This window comes from Rhamphochromis sp. 'chilingali', assembly GCF_963969265.1.
Source record: "Rhamphochromis sp. 'chilingali' genome assembly, chromosome: 20".
Lineage (NCBI taxonomy): Eukaryota > Metazoa > Chordata > Actinopteri > Cichliformes > Cichlidae > Rhamphochromis > Rhamphochromis sp. 'chilingali'.
In genome coordinates, this window is record NC_137947.1 from 17,072,557 (window position 1) to 17,095,864 (window position 23,308).

A 23,308-nucleotide genomic window follows, 5' to 3' on the forward strand; every position below is an offset into this window, starting at 1 on the left:
CTTCACCAATGAGTAGATGCAAAATTTAAGCAGCTATACACAAATTCCCCCCTTTCGACATCGGTATCATAGTAGTTTTTGTATTTTTACTACACAGCTGTCTGGACAGCAAATTGATTATCGTGTGATGTAGATTTTCATGGTTAAAATGCTGGTCTGCATAGCTAAGTAAACTATATCTGGAGGCAACACTAAATACGTGGATCGAGAAGGATTGTCCAGTGCATTTAAAAAAAAAAAACTAATCTGGACTTGATTAGACCTTTTGTACGCAGGGCAAACATGGAGAACATTTGAGCCATTCATGCTGACTCTGTTTCAGTGTGGGTTTGAGATGCCTGATTGGGCCACATTATTCCTACACTCCCTGCCACTCTTTCATGTTAGCCTGTCAAAATGCCACTAATATTTCTTTTTATGGTCTCAGAGGAGCCAGGCTGTGGGCTCACCATCTGGCACTGTAGGCACAACCATCGCCCTGTCAGATCTTTTACTACCACACGCATGCACATACACGCAAACCTGTATGACACACAGAGACATAAGCAGAAGATATTTGGTTTATGCAGAAGGCTCTAGCTGGCAGAATCTCTGGGGATTTTTTTTGTCATTTTTGGCAACATTATGCACACATTTATGCATTAGTGTAGCTAGCATCCTCTCTGATTAGAATTAGCTTTATTTCACATCAAACAGCACTTTAACACTTATTTTTTTAAGCATATCTGTGTGAGCCCACAGTGTCCCGATCACTTGATTTTAAAGAGGGGTTAGCAGAGGCCAAAATGAGTCATGAGGTTACAGCGAACCTCCCCTCTTTTTCTTTATGGCCCATTGGCCCTGATGTGACTTTGAGGTGGTTTCAGCCCCAACAGGAAATGAGGTCAGCTTAGCATCCAAAGCACCTCCTGAGATTCGCCACAGGAAATGCATCACATGTCATCTGTGGTCAGGGTTGTTGACGTTGTCATGGTTTTAGGCATTTTAGCCCTAAAATAGGCCTCTCCGCTAATCCCCTCCGAGCAAACGCTGCGCTCATCCCATCATCCCAGCGCTTTCTCTTTGTAATCTGTAAATACAGTGGGGCAAAAAAGTATTTAGTCAGCCACCGATTGTGCAAGTTCCCCCACTTAAAATGATGACAGAGGTCAGTAATTTGCACCAGAGGTACACTTCAACTGTGAGAGACAGAATGTGAAAAAAAAATCCATGAATTCACATGGTAGGATTTGTAAAGAATTTATTCGTAAATTAGGGTGGAAAATAAGTATTTGGTCACCTCAAACAAGGAAAATCTCTGGCTCTCACAGACCTGTAACGTCTTCTGTAAGAAGCTTTTCTGTCCCCCACTCGTTACCTGTATGAATGGCACCTGTTTGAACTCATCATCTGTATAAAAGACACCTGTCCACAGCCTCAAACAGTCAGACTCCAAACTCCGCCATGGCCAAGACCAAAGAGCTTTCGAAGGACACCAGGAAAAGTATTGTAGACCTGCACCAGACTGGGAAGAGTGAATCTACAATAGGCAAGCAGCTTGGTGTGAAAAAAATCAACTGTGGGAGTAATCATCAGAAAATGGAAGACATACAAGACCACTGATAATCTCCCTCGATCTGGGGCTCCACGCAAGATCTCATCCCGTGGGGTCAAAATGATGATGAGAACGGTGAGCAAAGATCCCAGAACCACACGGGGGGACCTGGTGAATGACCTGCAGAGAGCTGGGACCAAAGTAACAAAGGTCACCATCAGTAACACACTACAACGGCAGGGAATCAAATCCCGCAGTGCCAGACGTGTTCCGCTGCTGAAGCCAGTGCATGTCCAGGCCCGTCTGAAGTTTGCCAGAGAGCACATGGATGATACAGCAGAGGATTGGGAGAATGTCATGTGGTCAGATGAAACCAAAGTAGAACTTTTTGGTATAAACTCAACTCGTCGTGTTTGGAGGAAGACGAATACTGAGTTGCATCCCAAGAACACCATACCTACTGTGAAGCATGGGGGTGGAAACATCATGCTATGGGGCTGTTTTTCTGCCAAGGGGACAGGACGACTGATCCGTGTTAAGGACAGAATGAATGGGGCCATGTATCGTGAGATTTTGAGCCAAAACCTCCTTCCATCAGTGAGAACTTTGAAGATGAAACGAGGCTGGGTCTTCCAACATGACAATGATCCAAAACACACCGCCCGGGCAACAAAGGAGTGGCTCCGTAAGAAGCATTTGAAAGTCCTGGAGTGGCCTAGCCAGTCTCCAGACCTCAACCCCATAGAAAATCTGTGGCGGGAGTTGAAAGTCCGTGTTGCTCGGCGACAGCCCCAAAACATCACTGCTCTCGAGAAGATCTGCATGGAGGAATGGGCCAAAATACCAGCTACTGTGTGTGCAAACCTGGTAAAGACCTATAGTAAACGTTTGACCTCTGTTATTGCCAACAAAGGTTATGTTACAAAGTATTGAGTTGTATTTTTGTTATTGACCAAATACTTATTTTCCACCCTGATTTACGAATAAATTCTTTACAAATCCTACCATGTGGATTCATGGATTTTTTTTTTGACATTCTGTCTCTCACAGTTGAAGTGTACCTCTGGTGCAAATTACTGACCTCTGTCATCATTTTAGGTGGGGGAACTTGCACAATCGGTGGCTGACTAAATACTTTTTTGCCCCACTGTAAGAGTTGTTTTCTTTTTCATCGCTTAAAAGACGCCAGTGAAATATGGAAGGTTGCATGATTGGCATGTGGTTCTCTTCTGTTACACATGACATGTAAAAGACTGAAGAGCATGAAGAGGGTAAATTAAACCCCAGAAACACTGGCAGCTTCTCTAGTTATTATTTTTAACATGGCTCAAAGCTGCAGTACCAACCTTTACCCTCACTCTTATATCCGAGTGTGACTGTGTGAGAAACTGCTCCGAACAATACACGGCGACTCTGTTTGTGTATTCTACAAAAAGCTCACTATGGGGTCAAGCTCTTGTAAATGGGTGTTGTTGATGTCTGTCTTGTGCCTGCCATTCTGCATTAGCCAACGAAACGCTGTTGAGCCTATGGGCTAGCGAAGCTTTGGTCTTGTTCAGATGAGCGGAAGGTGATTGGACGGGCAGCACTTGTGTTTGAGGTGAATCATAACACAACTGAAACGCTGGCTAAGATATGCACAGATTTACATGTTTGTGAATATTTTCTGTTCCATAAGACATATTATACAAGCGTTAAAATGAGTTTTGGTGTAAGTAAAGTGTGTTTTGGTTTTGTGGATTATGAATAACGAGTGGCTCATAGTTGCAGAGTGATTGAAAAAGATGTGTGCCTTTTCTTGTTGGGTTTTAGCACCTTGGGAGTCGAGGATGGGATTGTTTCCTGAATATCAGTGATGCCTGTCTGTTTGTCTTTGTCTCTCACTGTCTTTCTTGGAAAAACAGAAAGCTATGGTTATTTACTGATATGTGGTTTTTTATGTAATATTTGAGCACTTTAAACATGCACGCACGTACCCATTAGAGGGATGAGGGCTTCCAGACTACTCATCCTATCAATAATCTCCATGTTGAATGAGCAGCTGTGCTGCTGTGACTGAAATAGTCCAGCCAGTTCTTGTAAGTGTTCCCAGTCTGATATCTGCTCCTTCTGTATGGGGACTGCTGTAATTAAGGCTAGTTTGGGAGACTGGGTGCCTCTGGGTGGCTGGAAGTAGGTCACTGGCACAGACTACTGAGATTCAACCGCATTGCAAATGATGTGTGCGATGCAAATTTGTTGTTTTTGTAGCTCTTTCTGTAATCCTTGTCTACCTGAAAATCTGCTTTATGCCAGGCTGTGACCCCCCCCCCCCCCCCCCCTTCCTGCATCTGTAGATATTATTGATATTAATAGTAGATTGGATCAAAGACCGCTAACTCATTATCTCCTGTCAGCCTGCATGGTGGCTACATCCTTATTGAGCTTATATCGACAGACACAGTGTTTGTTGTTGTCGTTTTCCACTGCCCTTCTCAGATTTGTTCTAATTTTTGTTTCCAAGTGGCTGCACGCGTGCTTCCCATGTGAGGGGCTTTAGGGCAATGACGCAAACGAGAGAGAGAGAAAGAGAGGCGGAACAAGGCAGAGACGGGAAGAGATAAGAGACTGAGATAAAGCACTGCCTCTATAATTCATCACTCATCCAGAATATTACAGATTTTCTGTCTTGACCAATGCATCAGATATTAAAGCACGTGCATGGATGGATGTGTATCGGAGGTTCTAACTTTTTTTTGGGGGGGGGGGGGGGGGGGGGGGGGGGTTGTTTTTTATTCTTGTGTAGTGCGGTAGATCTTCTGGTTATTGTGTCAGTGTGTTTCCACTCTAATTGACTTTGTTACCACGGGGGAACCTCTCAGGCCAACATGGCAGTTGATGAGTATGGAGCAAGGTTTGCCATGCAGAAGCCTGCTATTCTGAGGCACTTGGATCAGGAAGATTTTTGTCCCATAACAAATTCAGGCTATAAAATCTGCATGCACACATTCCTTTAAAATGTCAATCTCAAAATAGTTGCATTAATGTATAAACGTGAGTGTATATATCGTACATGTACATCGTACAAGTGAACACCATACACTCAGTCTGTAGGAACTCTATATTTGTGCCTGTTAATATGCTGTAAACTGTTTTCATATTAGTACAGAAATAGATCACACAGATTAGGTACAAAGCCATGAGAGGGATGCTAAAAGTTTTTGCACAGTGAATTTGAAATCAGTCAACATGTGATGGAAGTGCAGACTTTCAGCTTTAATGCAAAGATGTTTAACAAAAATTTCCTATTAACCATTTAATTTTCATACATAGTTGCTCACAAGTATTTGGACAAACTAACATAATTTTAAATATAAGGACTGTTTTTGATAGTTTGATGAAAATCCTTTGCAGTCAGTCACTAAAGATCACCAAACGCTGTTTCCTCCCATGAGATCCTCTGTGAGGGCCCGTCACTGCAGCCACATTCAGATGCTGCTTGTTTGTGGGTTGATCTGCATTCAGTTTCGCCTTCAGTACCTGAAAACCATGCTCTGTTGAGTTGAGATCACGCGACTGACTTGGGCATTGAAGAATATCCAATTTCTTTGCCTTGAGAAACTCTTAGGTTGTGTGCTGTTAATTCAGTTTTGCAGCATTTGGCGAAATGAGCAGAAATGAGCACACAGAGTATCGCCTTGTGCACTTGTTCAGAATTCATCCTGCTACTTCTATCAGCTGTCACATCATCAGTAAACACCGGCGACCCAACAAGTGACCTCCTTCCACTAGCAGCAATACATGTTCACGGCATAACACCGCCTCCACTAGAGGTGGGAACCATACATCCCACGATACGATATTATCACAATACTTAACGCACGATACGATATTATTGCAAGTTTTTTTTAAATATTTTGCGATATTCAGATTCTGTACATAAAGGTAAACTTTATCAATATTCATTTTATCTAATATCAAAGTCTCACACTCAGTCTTTCTCTCATTTCAGTCAGTTTTATTGTTGACAAACTGAACGGTTTGTATTACAGTCTAGCCCAGCTTAACTGAATGCAACCATCTGGTACAATTATAGCTATTTTGAACTATGAAATTTATGAAAACTATGCAGCCCATTCAGCAACTGAAGAATTTGAAAGTAAATTAAAACAAAATATCATTTTACATTAAATAAAAAAGTTTTAAACCTATCCCCACTAGTGGGGATAGGTTAATTGGATAACCCAAATTGTCACTAGGTGTGAATGTGCGAATGAAAGTGAGTGCGAATGGTTGTCTGTCCCTGTATGTTGGCCCTGCGACAGACTGGCGACCTGTCCAGGGTGTACCCCGCCTCTCGCCCTATGACAGCTGGGATAGGCTCCAGCGCCCCCCGCGACCCTGAAAAAAAAAAAAGGATAAGCGGAAGCGAATGGATGGATGGAAAAAAGTTTTAAACTTAATTAAAATAAAACATGTCTTAAATTAAAATAAGTAAACTGTCATGTTTATTGCTGCCAAAGAAAAAGTTAAACACATTTGGACAGTGAAGGAATGTCAGGATTCTTGCTCAGAAAAAGGATCAACATGCTCTGAAGTCAGAGCACAAAAACCTTTTTTGTAACAAAATATCGATTTCTGCTGTCCCTGTATCGATACATTATTAGCAAACAAAATATCACGATACTACACAGTATCAATTTTTTCCCCCCACCCCTAGCCTCCACCATGTTAGACAGGTCATGTGGTATGACCTGCCTAAGTCTAACCTGACCTTCTTGTTCTTGAGTGTAGCCAGTGGTTTGCACCTTGTAGATCCTCTACATTTGCATTCATGAAGGTGTCTCTTCATTGTAGACTTTGACAGTTATACATCTGCCTTCTCAGGAGTGTTCTTGATTTGGTTAATTGCTGAGAAGTTGTTCTTCTTAATAATGGAAATCATTCTTTTAGCATCCGGTTTAGTTGTCTTCTGTGGTCTTTCGGGCCTTTTGGTGCTGCTCAGCTGGCCAGTGCATCTCTTTTGGGCCTGATAATTAAAACGGTGAAAAGCTATAAAATGAAATTCAGATATGTCTGTATTACTGTGATCTGTCATGAAACGCCAAAGAAGCTCGCTTACTTAATAGGGATGAAATATAATTACATTTTTTTGCTATTGTCAATAAATGTCATTAACATGACGATGAAAAGGACATTTTTGAAACTTTATGATGAAGATTTATTTACAAAAAAAATGTCTTGGACTGCTTATTTTGTACTGTTGAGAACATTTAGAGCAGTGGGAGGAGTGTGGGCTTGCCTCTGAATAAACTACAGTGCCCATCTACATTGTAAAGAGGGAAAATGCCACCGAGTGTGCCTTACTGATGTGGTTTTAATATTTTCCGGACAACAACGGAGCTCTGTGGCACTGGGAAACAATCTATGCTAGTCTTCAAACCACACTTGTTTGGGGGAAAAAGTGTTGTTTAGGTTTAAGAAAACTTGAGACTTTTTCTTGCATTATTCGTGTGTGGGCGTGGGTGTGTTTTTTGGATGTTATGAGAGGAAGAAAAGAAAAAGTGAGGCAGGTGAGCAAGTAGAGACAGGGACCCAAAGAAAGAATTAGAGTGAGAGTGAGTACCTGCATTTTGTTGAACCAGACTGTGGCTCAGAGGTCCCACAGAGTCAGGCCTGCTCACACTGGTGTAATAGCTGTGTTTGATGACCTAGAAACATAGACTATCCCGGCACTTATGTAAGACCTAAAAGGCCACTGAAAGAAGTCGAACAAACACGCTCATATAGACACACACACCACAATACAGTATCCATTCTCTTCGTTTAATTTGACACATTCGATAACGACATATTTTTCCTCGTTTTTAGAAAAGACCGTGGATCAAAGCGTCGCTCAGTTTTCACTGAGTCGAAGCCAGCAAATGGCAAAAATCTGTGTTCTGCCTCAGGTGTGAAATCCCAGTCGTGTTGGCGTTGAAATTTAACACTCAAACACAACCTCAGCAGAGCTCTGCTGAGAATCAGCAGAATGTAGACGATTCAACAGCACCTCTAAGTGGCTGCAGAAGCTCGTCTGACATAAACAGCCGTGCCAAGACTGAGTTTTAAATGATTCTGCTTTCTGACTCATCACTCAGATGTTGCACAGGGAGGCTCAGAGAAATTAGATTTTCCTTTAGCCTCCTGTGGCTGGGTAGAAACTTTCTCCCTCTGCAGTAGAGGAACCTTCTTCTACATTTTGTTTTCTACAGTTATGTGACTAAGGCATCAGCATCATTTCTGCATCTTTTTTGCATGCTAAGATGATTACATTAGGCAGCAGATGTCTGACTGGCTCTGAGCCTGTGTACTGCCTCTCTGCAGTGGCTGGCTGTGCGTGCGATGCTGCTGACTGGCTGTTTGGACAACCGATTGGCCGGCTTGCTGGACTGCAGCGTGTCGGTGGAGATGTAATTCTCTACCCTGTCTGTGTAGGGCAGGGTTTAGCACAATGTTGTCGCTGCGCCATGTTGCTTCACACAGTCCAGTTGTCCTGTCATCCTCAGGTTCTCTTATGGTTTCGAAGATCTGTGTAATTTATTGTGGCTGAGTTCCCTTCACTTAACTCCTCTAATCAGTGCTTAATAAGTGCTTTCCCAGCAGAGCCCGAGCTGACACTAAGTGCTCATTGATTGTAATTTCATTTGACATGTTTGTGGGTGCATTAAATGTTCCTGTCTGTCTCTACAGCTCTTCAGGGAAGTCAGAATAATGAAGATTTTGAATCATCCAAATATAGGTAAGCCCAAACAGCAACCTACAAGACCCTCAGTGAGTTTGGATTAGTATTTCCCTGTGAAAGCACACTGTGTAACAAGCGATCCCCATTAAGTTACTGCCTTATCCATGAAAACATCTCACTCTTTGATAAGATTGTACTTTCCTTCTGCAAATTATTCTTTTACTTAGAATACTGTCCAAAACTCATGATCCACACCTCATTTTTTTCTTTTCTTCTTAGCTCGTCTTGAGCAATAGTTCTCTAGGCTTTCTTAAGGACTTTTAAAGTTTTTCTTGGAACATTGGCTGCAGGGAAATCTCCTCCATGCCATGCAATATCACCTGGAAAGTGTCTGATTGAAGCAAAGGTTTTCATTCGTCAGCGTGACAGTGATCCCCAAAACACTGCCAAATACAGTAAAAGCATACCTGGAATAGAAAAACACACAAAGGAACACTATCAGTCATGTTGGCCTCCCCAGAGTCTGGGTGAAAAAGCAGAGTGGGATCAACTTGAGAGTAAACAGAATAAGAGGCCGCCAACATCCAAAGAAGAGCTTTAAATGTCCATCAAGATGTCTTGAGAACTATTCCTGACAACTACTTAAACTACAGTTCAGGCTGTGTTAAAGAATGAAGGTAGTCATACCAAATATTGCCTTTTAGGCTCCTTAGAGTTGCAGAAACTCTGTTTTGTCTTATCTACTGTGTGTTTGAACTTGTTTAAATAAATTGCAGAACCTGCTTCCCATTTTCCTAGAAAAATATAAAGAAATGATCGCATCTTGATCTGACTGTACAAAAGTACAAGCATAGTTAGCAAATGGTTTAATGCCACTTTGTACCATGCTGGCACCATTCAGACTCTGTTAAGAGTTTTATTGCATTAGGATAGACCAGACCAGCAAGCTCAGCTTACACCAAATCACAACCTTCAATTAGCTTTTGATTTACTTCATCTCTGCCTCCTTTCCCCACTTTCTCCTGCAGTGAAATTGTTTGAGGTGATTGAAACAGAGAAGACTCTTTATTTGGTGATGGAGTATGCCAGTGGTGGTAAGTGAAGCATTAATTCATGTCCACCAAACAGGTGACATTTTGTTAATTTTTCTGAGTGTCACTCTGTTGTGTTAGTTTAACTCTAAAATTCATTGCAAAAATGCTTATTTACAAATCTGTCACTCCAGCTAGTCACCATTTCAAATTAAATATTAAACATGTTATTTGTTGGGTTACCTCAAAGCAAGCATTAGTACATGGTTATTGATGTGATTTTTATCAATATACTTATTGATAATTATATATTTCTTCTTTCTACAGGTGAAGTGTTTGACTATCTAGTGGCTCATGGCAGAATGAAGGAGAAGGAGGCCAGAGCCAAGTTCAGACAGGTGAGTCATCAGTATCGCAGCGCTCACGCCTCTGTCGTCATTCCCTTACTGTTTTTTGAGAGAAGACTGCATGCACCAAGATCAAGCTTTATCACTGACTGCAGAGGAAAGAGGGAACAACTTCCTTTTAGATGCTGCTCTGACATCTAGTGGTGCTGCAGGAGCAATAAGGCATCTACAGTAGTTTGTGAATTTACTAGTTTCCTTTCATGCTTGGCCTGAAAGTGAACAGAATTCAATTTTATTTTTATTCTTTTTCCTTCGGTGTAACGTCGACAGGGTCAAAATCCAGATGTGTTCATTTATGTCTGAGTGCATGCAGGTTTGTGGCCTCTTTTAAATAATAGCTTGATTAAAGATCATGTGCAAATACTAATAAAATGTTTTGCTTGCATGAAAGCTCTCTTTGTTTGTTTGTCTCACGTTTTGAGATAAACAATGTCACTGCAAGAATCTTATACAATATCCAGCCTTCTATTTTTCTTAACTGCTAATTCAAATATTAATTTCACTGGAGGGTCTGAAGCCTTTTCCAGCTGGCATAGCATGAGAGGCGAGGTGCACCTGATCAGGTAGCTAGTCTTTTGCAGTTATATTCACATCTGTGGCTAATTTAAGGGGTTTCCACACCTGTGGAAATCGAACTCTGATTCTGGTTAATTTTCCCCTTTCATGCAGTTAGTTTGTGCAGGTGTGATCAGACAAAACAACCGCACCGTGACAACTGGGGGGAGGTGGTCTGGAACGGTTCATTTATGGTGTGAACGTAATCCAACCCCGATCTGAACCAACTACCCTGGTGTATGTTACAAGTTTAAGTTAAAAAACAAAAATCCCGTAGAAACGTATTTTTGTTTTGTTTTTTATTCTAACTGCAGGAAGATACTATAGATGTGCAAAGGTCTGCATGGGCTAGCAACTAACTGAAATGAATGTAAATTCAGTTTTCTCACCCAACACCTTCTTCCTGTATATACCTTTGTTGCTCCCGCCCCAGCCAATGAGTGCGCTGAATGTTCTCACGTGGTTTGTTGTGATGCGTTTTGGTTCACTTGGATTTCACTTGGATTTTTGTCTGTGTGAAACCAAACCAAACCCTGGGATGAAGCTGCTAGTTTACAAACTCATCAACTGATTCAGAGTAAACAAGCTATCGGTGTGAAAGCACCCTTAGAATCACCAGCTAGTCCTACGAAAACAGTTTGTGAACAAACACCGGTTTGATTAATCAATAAAGAAAAGGCTGCAGTTTGTGTGCATTTCTATGTAATGTACATGATATTGTACATGTATTTAACTGTCATGATGCCTGTTTTGTTTTTTGTTTTTTTTTAATATTTCAGATTGTGTCTGCAGTGCAGTATTGTCACCAGAGGAGGATAGTACACAGAGATCTAAAGGTGAAAGTTTGTGAGACAATTTCTCCTCACGATTATCCACATCAGTCACTTCCTGTCGGTGTTGACAGTCCACGGTGTGCTTTGCCTCTTTTTCTCTTCACTGCAGGCAGAGAACCTGTTGTTAGATGCAGATATGAACATCAAGATAGCTGATTTCGGCTTCAGCAATGAGTTCACTGTGGGCAGCAAACTGGATACTTTCTGTGGCTCTCCGCCATACGCTGCTCCCGAACTCTTCCAGGGGAAGAAGTACGATGGTCCAGAGGTGGATGTCTGGAGTCTAGGGGTTATCCTCTACACACTGGTCAGCGGCTCACTGCCCTTTGATGGACAGAACCTAAAGGTGGGCAGCTGTTTTGTTTGTTTGTTTGTTTGTTCTAAGTAGTTCATATTGACTCAGGAACTACTTGGAAATTTTAATGTTGCAACTGGTGATAAGCTTGGAAAAGTTTTTTCTCTGTGAGCACTTTCCACCTCTGGCTGTCCACATGTCGATAAAGTGCTCTGTGTGTTTCAGATAAAATGCTTATGTAATCATCTGATCTTAAGATCATATTGCACTTGGGTCTTGCAGATATTCTCAGTTGTGTGCATTCAGACAATAGAAAACACTGATACAGTGTACATAAAGGGAGGAGTTATTTTTCTACCAGGTTTCATCATGGTTAGTACAACTGTGGTGTTGCTCTTGAGTTGAGTTACAAATTCCTTTATTAATTGTCCACATAACAGTTGAGAGTGAGGAAAAGCTTTTTGAGAGACAAGTCGTATAGAAAGAAGAAAAAACAGAAACCAACAGTAAAACTACAAATGCAAATCTTTTCCTCTGAACTTCAGTGCATTTTATTAAAAAATATTTATTGTCCAAATAATTATAGCTGAACCGTAACAGTGTTAGTAATTAGATCTTTTATTCATCAGTTTGAATACTTCTGTTTGAGTATGAAATAGCTTGAACTCCAAAAGCCTGATTACCGTAAATGAAGTTGGGCCAAAAAAAAAATCTGAGCCATTCTGACAGACTTATGATGTTCACACGAGGTGGTTACTTCAACCATAAAAAATTAAAGGTGGAATTTACTGTGTATTGTGTGTAATGAGACATGCGCATGAATTCATGTTCCTTTAATAAAGCAACAGTTTGGACTAAATTTAGTCAGATTCACTAATGTTCACAGCAGGGCTGAATGACCTGCAGTGTTATAGGCGCATTGATCAATATCTTTACAGCCACAAGTACAGCATGTGAACACAGCCAGCCAAAACGGAGCCATAGGAGAATAAATATTTGACTGGCATTCACCACTTGACTCTAAATAGCTACTGAGTGCACACTTGATGAGTAAATAAGCAACATTATAGAGCGATTGTGTTGTTTACGCTGGGGTCTGCTCCTTTCAAATGGCTTACATGGGAAAAATGATGCTGTTCCTTTTATTGTTAAACCCTGTTGCTAAATTCTCCTCCTGTCTGTCTGCAACTTTGGTGTGCAGGAGCTGAGAGAGAGAGTCCTGCGAGGAAAGTACCGTATTCCCTTCTACATGTCCACAGACTGTGAAAACCTGCTAAAGAAACTGCTCGTGCTCAATCCCGTGAAACGAGGCAGTTTGGAGGTAATACCTGTGTTTGCATTGATGCAGCTTAACAGTTATTTCCTCTCCAGCAAGTAGTCAAAAAGACAGTCGTAACCATGTGGAGTGATATTGTTTTAATGTCATGGAAGCAGGTAATTGCCACTGTTGGTTGGTGGAAAACAAAAGAATGGTTTTAATTTTATAGCCTGTCAGAGGAATGATATTCTTCAAAGAGTGGACTTAAAATTTGATTTCACTACAGCCTTCATCAACAGAAAAACTAAATGGAATGGAAATAATCCTTAATTTTGTGTGCAAAATCCTTATACGATGTGCATTCATTATTATGAGCGTGTGTTGGGCAAGTTACTTTGAAAAAGTAATTAATTATAGTTACTAATTACTACTTCAAAAAAGTAACTGAGTTACAATATTCTAAAAGTAATTAATTAATTGAAAAGTAACTATTGCGTTACTTTAAAAAAGCGTTTAACCCTCTGGGGTCCAGGGTATAATTGGCCATTTTTAACTACTTTTGATTTTCCCTCCACATTTTACCTTTAAAAACTATTTACTTTGTCTTGTTTGGTATCATTCTTTTCAGCACAACCTCACCTGTCTGAATTTCATTTTGACATACTGTATTAACACAATTGATTTAAAATCAGACAAAAAACATAAAATCTGAGTAGAAAAAGTTATTTTTACTGTAACAACCACAAACATGTTTAATGAATCATATTTCATAACTTTAAATGCAAATATAAATTGTCAATTTTAAAATCCTATGCACAAGTTTTGCAAACAAAGTTATTTGCATCCATTTACCTTTTACCTTGATTTTTTTAAATAACCATTTCAAACTATTTACATAACAATCAGCTGTTCTGCATTCAATAAGATGCCACAAATGATTTGTGCCACTCCAAAACAATAATTTCTGTCCACTATAAAGGAAAACATCACAGCCTGATACCTGCAGGCCTGACAGCAGCAGGTGTATCACTCCTGTTTCTACCTGGAGACAGCAGTCGCCTCATTGTTCTGACACACAACACAAAACTATCCACAACACTACACACTAACTACACAAGACAACACATTAACTACACACTCCAAACACGCTAAACGTCACAAATCTCTCACATATCAAAACTCGCTCTCTCTCTCTCTCTCTCTCTCTCTCTCTCTCTCTCTCTCTCTCTCTCTCTCTCTCTCTCTCTCTCTCTCTCTCTCTCTCTCTCTCGCGCCGTCACTCCTAACTTCCCCTGTTTTTTTGGGGGGGTTTTTGCTCATAAGCAGAGAGTGCTTGCTGCGCTGTCCTTAGGCAGTAAACGCGACTAAGCTATTGAGGAAAAAACCAGAGTCATTTTTATCATGACTCTGGTTTTACGTAGCCTATCAACACAATTTATAAACTGGTATATTTCACCTTGTTGCTTTGTCTTTAAGTGGTCATGTGATTGGCTTACCACGACTACTTTATTCTTCCTCAGTCAAACAGCAGCTCTCATGCAATTGTTTTGCCCCCTGAGCTCCAGGTGTTGTCCTAGACAGTGATTGTGATTATCATCCGGGGGAGCGCGCGCAGCTGCTTAAAGCTGTAGCGCCCAGATTACTTACGTAAACAGCTACTTCCGTGCAACTGATATAAGATGCGGTAAGCTGAACACAGCTTCAACCTTCTGTTTGTTGGAAAATAGTAACGGACCACATTTCCTTGTTAGTAACTGTAACGGCGTTGTAACGATAGGAAAGTAATTAGTTAGATTACTCCTTACTGAAAAAAGTAATGCCATTACTTGTAACGGCGTTATTCCCATCACTGATTATGAGTTTTTCTCCTTTGCAAATAGTGTTTGGACACTCATTGTTTACAGGTCAATATCATCCCTGCATTCAGACCCAGGCTCAATAGTAAAGATTTCTCCAGTAATAATAACAATTGATCGCCATGTTGTCAGACTTTCGTCAAATTCCTGTTGCGTGTTGCATAACTGATTAATTACGAGCCGTTAAAGAAGATATGCATGATTTTTAATTGCCTTCTTTCTTTGTCAGCAAATCATGAAAGACCACTGGATGAATGTAGGTCACGAGGAGGAGGAGCTTAAACCTTACATCGAGCCTGAGGCGGACTTCAGTGATTCATCTAGAATAGGTGTGTGTTTGTGTTTGTGTTGATCTCATTCTTTGTCATTTAAAATTCTGGGATTCTCGCCGCTAATGTTAACTGACTCCATCACTCAGAGCTCATGGTGACGATGGGCTTCCCTAAAGATGAGATCACCGATTCCCTGAAGAATCAAAAATATGACGAAGTCATGGCCACTTACCTGCTCCTGGGAAGAAAAGCCCCGGAGGTGAGTTTGTTTGACTTGCGACTCATTGATCGCCTACATCACCTCTGCAGTGAGTCATGTGACCACATCCGCCTTCACGTTGCAGTTCGAAGGGAGCGAGCCTCTGGCTAACAGCATCCTGGGTCAGCGACAGCGGCCGACCAGTGACATCAACAACAGCTCCAGCATTTCTCCCGCCCATCCCAAGGTCACGCGCAGCATCTCGACCAATCAGAAGCAGCGCCGCTACAGTGATCATGGTGGGGATGATGATGATGGTGGTGGTGGTGGTGGTGTCGTAGAGAAGCCAAGTAAAGTAACCTCATCCTTCCCGGCTCTGAGAGTGCTGCGTGTTGTGTAGAGGGAAGTTACTCTCAGTCACTGATGATTGGCCGAATGAGTGTACACTGCTGAATAGACCTCAATAAGCTTTACAACAGAAACATTTTCCCACCGTTGACACTAATTTAGGAACTTTCCATTCCTTGTGCTCTCAGATTTATTTATGGTGGGGGAAAAAAGTCTTTAAAACCTCGACAGACTAACTTGTTTGCTTAATGTGGTCTAATTTTCCTAAACAGTGAACCAACGCTTAAATTTCAAAATCAGTGACTCAGCCTGCACACTGCACTGGTTGTGTAGCAGCTTCCTCCTAAGTCTTGTGGGGCCATTGTGTTTGGCGCCATCTTCTGGCTTGCTGCTTTCCTGCAGCTCCCTCAGGAGCAGCACCTCAAAGCATGTGGAGGGAACAGCTCTGCTTGATATGTGCTCACCTTGGCTTCTGTATCTGTATAACTCGATGCTGCCTCTGAAAGATTCGATGATGTATAAATCCTGGCTTGGATTGGCTTTGCTTGATACTGTCCTCGTCTGTTCTTTTTCTCCTGAAAGCTTAAATGTTGGAGGTGTAGAAATAACGACGCGCTTGGTTAAACATAAGTAAGTCCAATCCCGTTTGTTTGTGTGTGCGTCTCTCCTAGTGGGTCCGTCTGTGCCGCCGGCGGTATCGTATACAAAGCGTGGCCAGGCTTTGAGCGTGGAAAGTGACCACAGGGAGGAGTGGGACGGAGCGCGCCGGCTAGAGCTCAGCACTTCAAAAGGAGACGTTCCTGCCTCACCCCTGGGGGTGCAGGAGAGGAAGAAAACCACAAGTGCTGTGGGGGTGAGGAAGTGGGCACTGTACACTGCGTACTCCTGAATAAACAACTTTTGACAGAGCCGTGTTTAATACTCAAGAAAACGTTTTGTCCTTTTTATATGATTCACAGTAATTTTAAGTAAATTTTTGTTGTCTCTCTGCACAAGCAGACCAACGGGTCTATGACTCGCAGGAACACATACGTGTGTGAGCGATCCTCCACTGACCGCTATTCAGCTATTCCCAATGGCAAAGACAGCAGGTACGTGCTAACATTTAGATCAATCTACAGATCAGTTTTCACACCTGTAGTACTTTGCTCTGTTTTGTGTTGGTTTCTTCACATACACTTAAAGATACAAGTGAACTAAAATGCATCACTAGAAACCACATGAGAACTCTGAGTTTGCTTATTGGTTGGAAGTGCCTGGGGCACAGCAACAAAACTAATAACAGGATGGAAGAGTTGTGATCTGGGCTGGCAAGCAGTGGGTTCATTTTATGCTTAGTTGCTACATTTTGTGCACTCTGCTGCTTCCCAGAATGCAAGGCTTACCTGGCTACAGGAAGGCATGTAGCCCAAAGTTGCAGTGCACACCTGGTAGCTAGCTCAGCTTAAAGGTTTTCTTTCTCTCTTTATCCATCCATCTGACACACACTGAACAGCACCTCCTGTGGGTCTACAACAGGGGTGGGCAACTCCAGGCCTCGAGGGCCGGTGTCCCTGCAGGTTTTAGATGTGTCCTTGAACCAACACAGCTGATTTAAATGGCTAAATTAGCTTCTGAACATGTCCTGAAGTTCTCCAGAGGCCTGGTAACCAACTAGTTATCAGGTGTGTTGACCCAAGGTGAGATCTAAAACCTGCAGGACACCAGCCCTCGAGGCATGGAATTGCCCACCCCTGGTCTACAAGAAGGCACGCCAATGTCTTCTCTTTGGGTGTCACCTGACTGGGCTCCATGGGCTAGGGCTAAGGCTCGGCCACCAGCCGCCCTCCCTCGACAAGGAGCAAAACAAACCAGAGTTTGATTTCAAGCGGGGCAGGTGTGAAAACACCGTGCATGCATGTTTTTCCATGCTTATGAGCATCACTATTCCTGTTTTTTATTTTATTTTATTTTATTTTTCTTATGAAAGCCACAAATGAGAAACTTGTGGTTTCACATTTGTGAATATGCTGTTTAAATAATATGAATTGAACATTTTATCTTTATCTGTACTCTGCTTCGGTCTCCAGTTTAACCGAGGTGTCAGGGAGTACCCCGTCGACTGCAATGAGCTCCACACGACCTCGTCACACCAAGTCTATGTCTTCATCAGGGCATCCTTCAAAGAGCACACTGCCCCCCATCGATGACAACACAGAGCTTAAAGCCAGGTGAGCAGCCGAGTAGGTGATGGAGATTACAATGGTGTATTTTTTTTAAGTTAAATGTCAACATGATGATTTAAAATCTCAGATTTATTTTCAAACTTTACAATTAAAAAGGAAGAAAATAAATCTCCATAGTAGGGCTGCAAAGATTCAAGTAACTTAAATAACTCAATTTTAAAAGAAACTTTCAGTGCTTTGTTTAATCCATGACTGTATGGCGCTCAGTCGTCACCATCTAACCAGTTTAACGTGGGGCCGGAATCAGTCTGCACACACAGCTGTTATCGTGTTATGGTGAGCTCAGGTGGAGTGAAATAAAACGTTTTTCTAGCATCCAAAACCCGCTCGTTCTTATAATCAACTTTAAAACCTTTACTGGGAAGAAGCTGATAGCACTCGTTAACCAAACTATGTGTTCATCAAGCGCCATTGTGAAGAAAAGAGAACTTTGCTCCCATCCACCACCGTTTCTTTTACACAGCATGAATTCTACAGAGGTTAAAATAAAAGCACGTGTGTAGAAAGTGAGATGAACAGATGAACTTTTAAAGTCTGGCGCGATGTTTAACTTAGCCAGCTTGCTGTAGGATGACAGCAGTTGTCCTACTTTTCATTGGAGTGATACCTGTGACTCTGAAGGGGGCAAAGACCATATTTAGTTTAAGGCTTTAGGAACATAATTTTCTGGGTTACTTAATATAGAATATAACACTCACAGATACACGTGGACATCGTGAACACACACCAGATCTACCTCATTCAGGAGATTTGGTAATATCACCCCCCCCCCCCCCCCCCCTTTTTTTTTTTGACTCGCATTTGACATAATGTTCTTTTAAAAATTGTATTTAATATGGCACATAAATGATTATTTTTTTCTTAAACACATGCAAAACGTTGCAATTTCTAATCAATGGAATAACTGATAGAGTACTTGATTACTGAAATAATAATCAATAGCTGTACGTATGTCCAAACAATGGTAAGAATTGGTATATGCCTTGATAGCTGTGGCTCAAAAATAATCATGAAACAAAAATAATCATTATGTTTATTTTCACAGATCATCATGCAGGTGCTCCTCAACATTTAACAATGAGAATCACAATGTTGAGCAAATGTCCTTGGGTCATCACTTCAGAAACAAATTACAAACATCTGTTGGAACAGATCATGTGATTGCACCTTAGTTAATTTTTTTTTTTATATTCATTGCTTTGATTTCACTCAGCAAATGGAACAATTAAATGTACGGTCTGTGTCTTTAAAAGCAGTCTGATGGTCACAAACTGCTGTTTTACCCTGCACGCTCACACAGTCATTCAGATTCAGCAGTGGCGTTAAAAATGTACTTTTCATCGAGAAATACCATAACTTCATTCTAAAATACAAACAGAAATGTGCCAGATGTTCATCTCCTCCAACGCGTTTTTCTTATTCTGCAGCTCGTCTCCACGCGGCCCCTCCACCTCTCCGTCTGCACACAGTATTAGCACCCCAGAGAAGAACCGTTTCCCCCGTGGTACCACCAGTCGCAGCACTTTTCACGGAGCCCAGCTCAGAGACCGCCGCAGCGCCACCTACAACGGACCTCCAGCTTCACCCACATTGTCTCATGATACGGGGGCTCTCGCTCAACAACGCAGGGGCACCTCTACAGGGATCATTAGCAAGATCACCTCCAAGTTTGTCCGCAGGTCAGTGCTTTGTACCTTAGAGTCGTTGCACCCAGCAGTTATTGTACCACCGTGGTCTCAAACTCAGAGCTACATGTTAAACAAATATTTGACTGAGAACAGCTCAACGCTTTCAAAACTGCAGGATGTAAAGCCATACTTTACTAATTTATACTTCCTTTGTGCTAAGGTGCTTTTATTATTGAAGGGAAATGCAGGTTCTACAGGGAGAAACATTCATGTGCTCCTGGTGTAGTCCCATTTCCAGATCAGGAAGTCGTTCTTCCTGCTTTGTTTTGTTCAAACTTACAGTACTGTGCAAAAGTCATGAGCCACCGCTCGTTTCTTCTTATTTTGCTTGGATAATGGAAGACAAGTGCAGTGATTTACTTAAATGTGCAAACATACATGGAAATAACATCTGGTTTGACCACTTTTATTTTTTCAACACAACCTCTGTCTTGTAATTTCTTTAAGTAGTCTTGAGGAATATTTCTCCAGGCTTCCTAAAGGACATTCAGAGCTCTTCTTTGGGTGTTAGCTGCTTTTTTTTTCCTGCCATGTAGAAATAATGTTTGGTTTGATGCTCTGAGGTGGCAAATCCACGACTGAATCTGTGTTTTGTTTTCTATTCAAGTAGTATTCTTTAGCTGTGTGTTTGGGATCATTGTACCACTGAAAAATGAAGTCCCTGCCAACCAGACATTTTTCAGATGCTGTTGCATGCAAATTATTCTATTTTTGACAGGATCCCAAACCCCACTGGCTGAAATGCAGCCCTAAACCACAACAGGAGACTCCAGCATGTTTTACAGAAGACTGTAGACACTCTCTCCTGCCATCCTTTATACTTATTGATGGCAATTTATACCAAAACGCTCCTTGAAAACAAATTCTAAAGAAATGAACAGTAACTCAAGATTTTTGCACAGTACTGTACATTAATTATCTAAATCAGAAAGTCACTTTTCTTTCTAGTCTGACACCAAATTAATATACAGTTATTTTTTAAATAGATTACAAGGCAGTTCAGAAAAGGACTTGAGTTTCCTTCCATGCTAGCAGCTCTGTAAGGCTATACTTGGTAAAAACATGCTAACAGGCTCACATTAACAATACCAGGTGTTAGCTTTATCATGGTCACTGTGTAAGTTTAACAAAATAAAAAGTACAGCTGAGGTGAGGTGAATTATGTTGCAGGTATCAGTCATTGGACAAATTATTAGATGCATTCAAATCTCGATACACAACAAAAATCATCCCTGGACATACTGTGTGTCTCTGTGTAAAAGTTACTGAAGTGATTAAAGGAGTTGCGACGTTTGTTCGGATTCCTTTATGCGAACTTTCCAGGTATAAAAATGAAGGAAGCGTCACGCTCTCTGCCTGTTTACTATAAATGCTGCATAGTTTCCCCAGTCCTCTGTGAATATCACACATCCACACTGCCACCCCTCGTCATCCATACAGCAGTTAGCACCTTTCACGCTGGTCCATCTGGTGGAGGCTCACAGCTTTCTCTCCTTTTCTCCCCGCCTAGAGCTCTGTCTTTCAGGTCGACCCAGAGGTAGGAGAACATAACGCTTGCTGCACTTGTCACCCCCGTCCGAAATAAACCAAACCTCTTTGTGCCCACTATGACCTTGGCCCGTGTTTCCTTAACCCCTTGCGTACTTGCCCACTACACCACGTCCTTGCCTACTGACACCCTTTGTTATGCAGTATTTCCCTCCCTTGTGTCCACTGCCTCTTAAACAAACCTCACGGCTCACCAGCTTCTTCTGTACTAAGCCACCAGATATCTGCTTCTCAAGTTGCTAGCTTTCCTCTCCTTATTCTCCCCCATCCTTTGGCTGAGCTTAACAGAAAAGACCAGGCAAAAATCCAGAGGCCGAGTGGACTGTCTAGAAACGCTTTTCCGCTCTTTGCAGATCAGTGGGGATTAAGGAAAGGTAGCGTATTGTAGATGGGATGATGCATTTGGTTAATGTGAGCTATAATAGAATGACCCTCAAAACAAAGACCGTCACAGTCACCTCATTGTGTGCTGAACCCTGATACCCAGGAGTGTGGATTCTTTCCTGGCATGATGCCTGACACCCCCTCTGTGTCCAGTCATGATGGGGGTGGTGTTTAGTAGTGAGTCGGGGCGGGGCTGCATGTGTTGATATGATCCCAAGGGAATAACGAGTCTGTTCCTGGTTTATTTCAGGGTACCTAGTGAGGGAGAGGCCAGTGCCAGGACAGAAACACCAAGGTAAGAATTTGTGAGATGTCAAGTTCACAGAGAACGTGAAACCCACCTCTGCCTACTTCCCCTGTCCCCGCTCTCACTCTCTCCCTGATGGTTTCTTGCTCAGGAGTGCGTCTGGTGACACTAAGGAGGACGGCAGTCGGGATTCAAAGCCTCGCTCCCTGCGTTTCACCTGGAGCATGAAGACCACCTCCTCCATGGAGCCCTCGGAGATGATGAGGGAGATCAGAAAAGTCCTGGACGCCAACAGCTGCGACTACGAGCAGCGCGAGCGCTTCCTGCTTTTCTGTGTCCACGGCGACGCTCGCCAGGACAATCTGGTCCAGTGGGAGATGGAGGTGTGCAAGCTGCCCCGCCTTTCGCTCAACGGCGTGCGCTTCAAGAGGATATCGGGCACGTCCATCGCCTTTAAGAACATCGCCTGCAAAATTGCCAACGAGCTCAAACTGTGACAGCAGATGGAGCCCCAGTCAGTCTTTTCTCTGGTCGCAGTCTCATCTCATCACTGGATTAGTGTCGACTCGCAGGACAAAATTCAGCACTGACGGTCCTCGCCATGCAGTATCAGGGTGGACTCGGCTGGTAAACGTGCAATACTGGCCACGAATGTACTGTACAGGGTAGTGGATCAGAGAGATATTGCAAAGTTTAACGTCTGTGACGGAGAGATAGCAAAAAAGAAAACATTAAAAAAAACAAACAGCTAACCCAGCTTTTTTTTTTCTCCTTCCGTCCGGCCCTCTGTCTCTCTCTTTCTCGCTCTCATCGGCCCGCTGCTCCACGTCAGAAGACGCATTTATGTAACACATGCAGTATGCAACTGAAGATGACCATCCTGCAATAATGTTTTCAGTCTTCTTTTTCTAAACGCCTACTACAAGATCTACTCTCCTCGCTGAATAACCATTAAACCTACCGTATGCTAAACTAGCCGCTTTTCCACCTGTGTTAAGTCAGTATATAGATCAGGCTGGAGCCCATATGTAAAAAGAGAATTGTACTGTATGCATAACATCTGCAGGTACTGTATTGTACTGTATATTAATTTAGCGTTCTGTACAGACTTTTATTGTTAATACTGTCTTTTTTTTTCATGGGATTTGAGTTCTTTCCTAATATAATTGATGTCTCTTGGAGCATTAATCTTTCACTCTGTTTTTTTTTCTCTTCTCTTTTTTTTCTTTTTTTTTAAGAGCCACCATATGGAAATAGTGTTTTCAATTTTATTTAAAAAGCACTAAATTATTTTGTGGAAAATTGAGGGATTTGTTCCCTTGCCTTTTATGTTATATTTTTTTGCCTATGGAAAAAAACACTAAGTTGCACCACATAGACTTGAGTAGTAAGTTCAGTTAAAACTGAAATTGTGTTCACTTTATTTTCTCTCGGCAGTAGGTTGGTGATTTGGGGGTCCTGCTGCAATTGCACAACTTTTCCAGGGTGATGTGTATGAACATGAGAGTATGCACCTGTATTTCTTTGATGTTAGTTTGGTAGTCCTCAATTGCGAAGAAAAAAAAACAGCAGGGTTTAAATTGGTTTACTTTAGAAAGCGCCTGACAGGATGATACATGACGTGTTGATCGCCACGACGAGGCATTTTATTTTTTCTTTGATGGAGCCTTTCTAAAGAGCCTGATTTAGTCCTGCCACCAGTGTGATTGTGCAGGTACTTGTGTATCTCCTTGCTTGTGTGTTAATTTTCTTTCTTTCTTTCTTTCATTTTTTTTTTTTTTTTTTAAATTTCAGCGGATTTTATTGTATTTATTCCATTACATTGTAATGTGCTGCTTTGTAGATTTGAGGCGTGCACTTTGTTGGAGAAAATAAAAAGGATTTTATTTGTTTGTATTTATTTTACTCCTATTTTTTTCATATCT

General features: G+C 41.8%; 1 protein-coding gene across 3 annotated transcripts in view; it reads left to right on the forward strand.

Moving 5' to 3' along the window:
* The window catches only part of mark1 (MAP/microtubule affinity-regulating kinase 1), a 39,009-nt gene extending 15,730 nt beyond the window's left edge, over positions 1 to 23,279 (forward strand). Inside the window, exons 4-18 of one of the 3 annotated variants that reach the window (XM_080869407.1) lie at positions 8,246 to 8,294; positions 9,266 to 9,331; positions 9,596 to 9,666; positions 11,010 to 11,066; positions 11,173 to 11,409; positions 12,560 to 12,679; positions 14,702 to 14,801; positions 14,891 to 15,003; positions 15,089 to 15,293; positions 15,963 to 16,144; positions 16,291 to 16,382; positions 17,361 to 17,501; positions 18,944 to 19,195; positions 21,387 to 21,431; positions 21,535 to 23,279. In XM_080869407.1, the coding sequence (XP_080725533.1) occupies positions 8,246 to 8,294; positions 9,266 to 9,331; positions 9,596 to 9,666; positions 11,010 to 11,066; positions 11,173 to 11,409; positions 12,560 to 12,679; positions 14,702 to 14,801; positions 14,891 to 15,003; positions 15,089 to 15,293; positions 15,963 to 16,144; positions 16,291 to 16,382; positions 17,361 to 17,501; positions 18,944 to 19,195; positions 21,387 to 21,431; positions 21,535 to 21,880 (2,076 nt within the window). In that variant the 3' untranslated portion in view covers positions 21,881 to 23,279. The other 2 variants (XM_080869408.1, XM_080869409.1) reach the window with 2 other exon arrangements.
* The last annotated feature ends 29 nt before the right edge of the window (positions 23,280 to 23,308 follow it).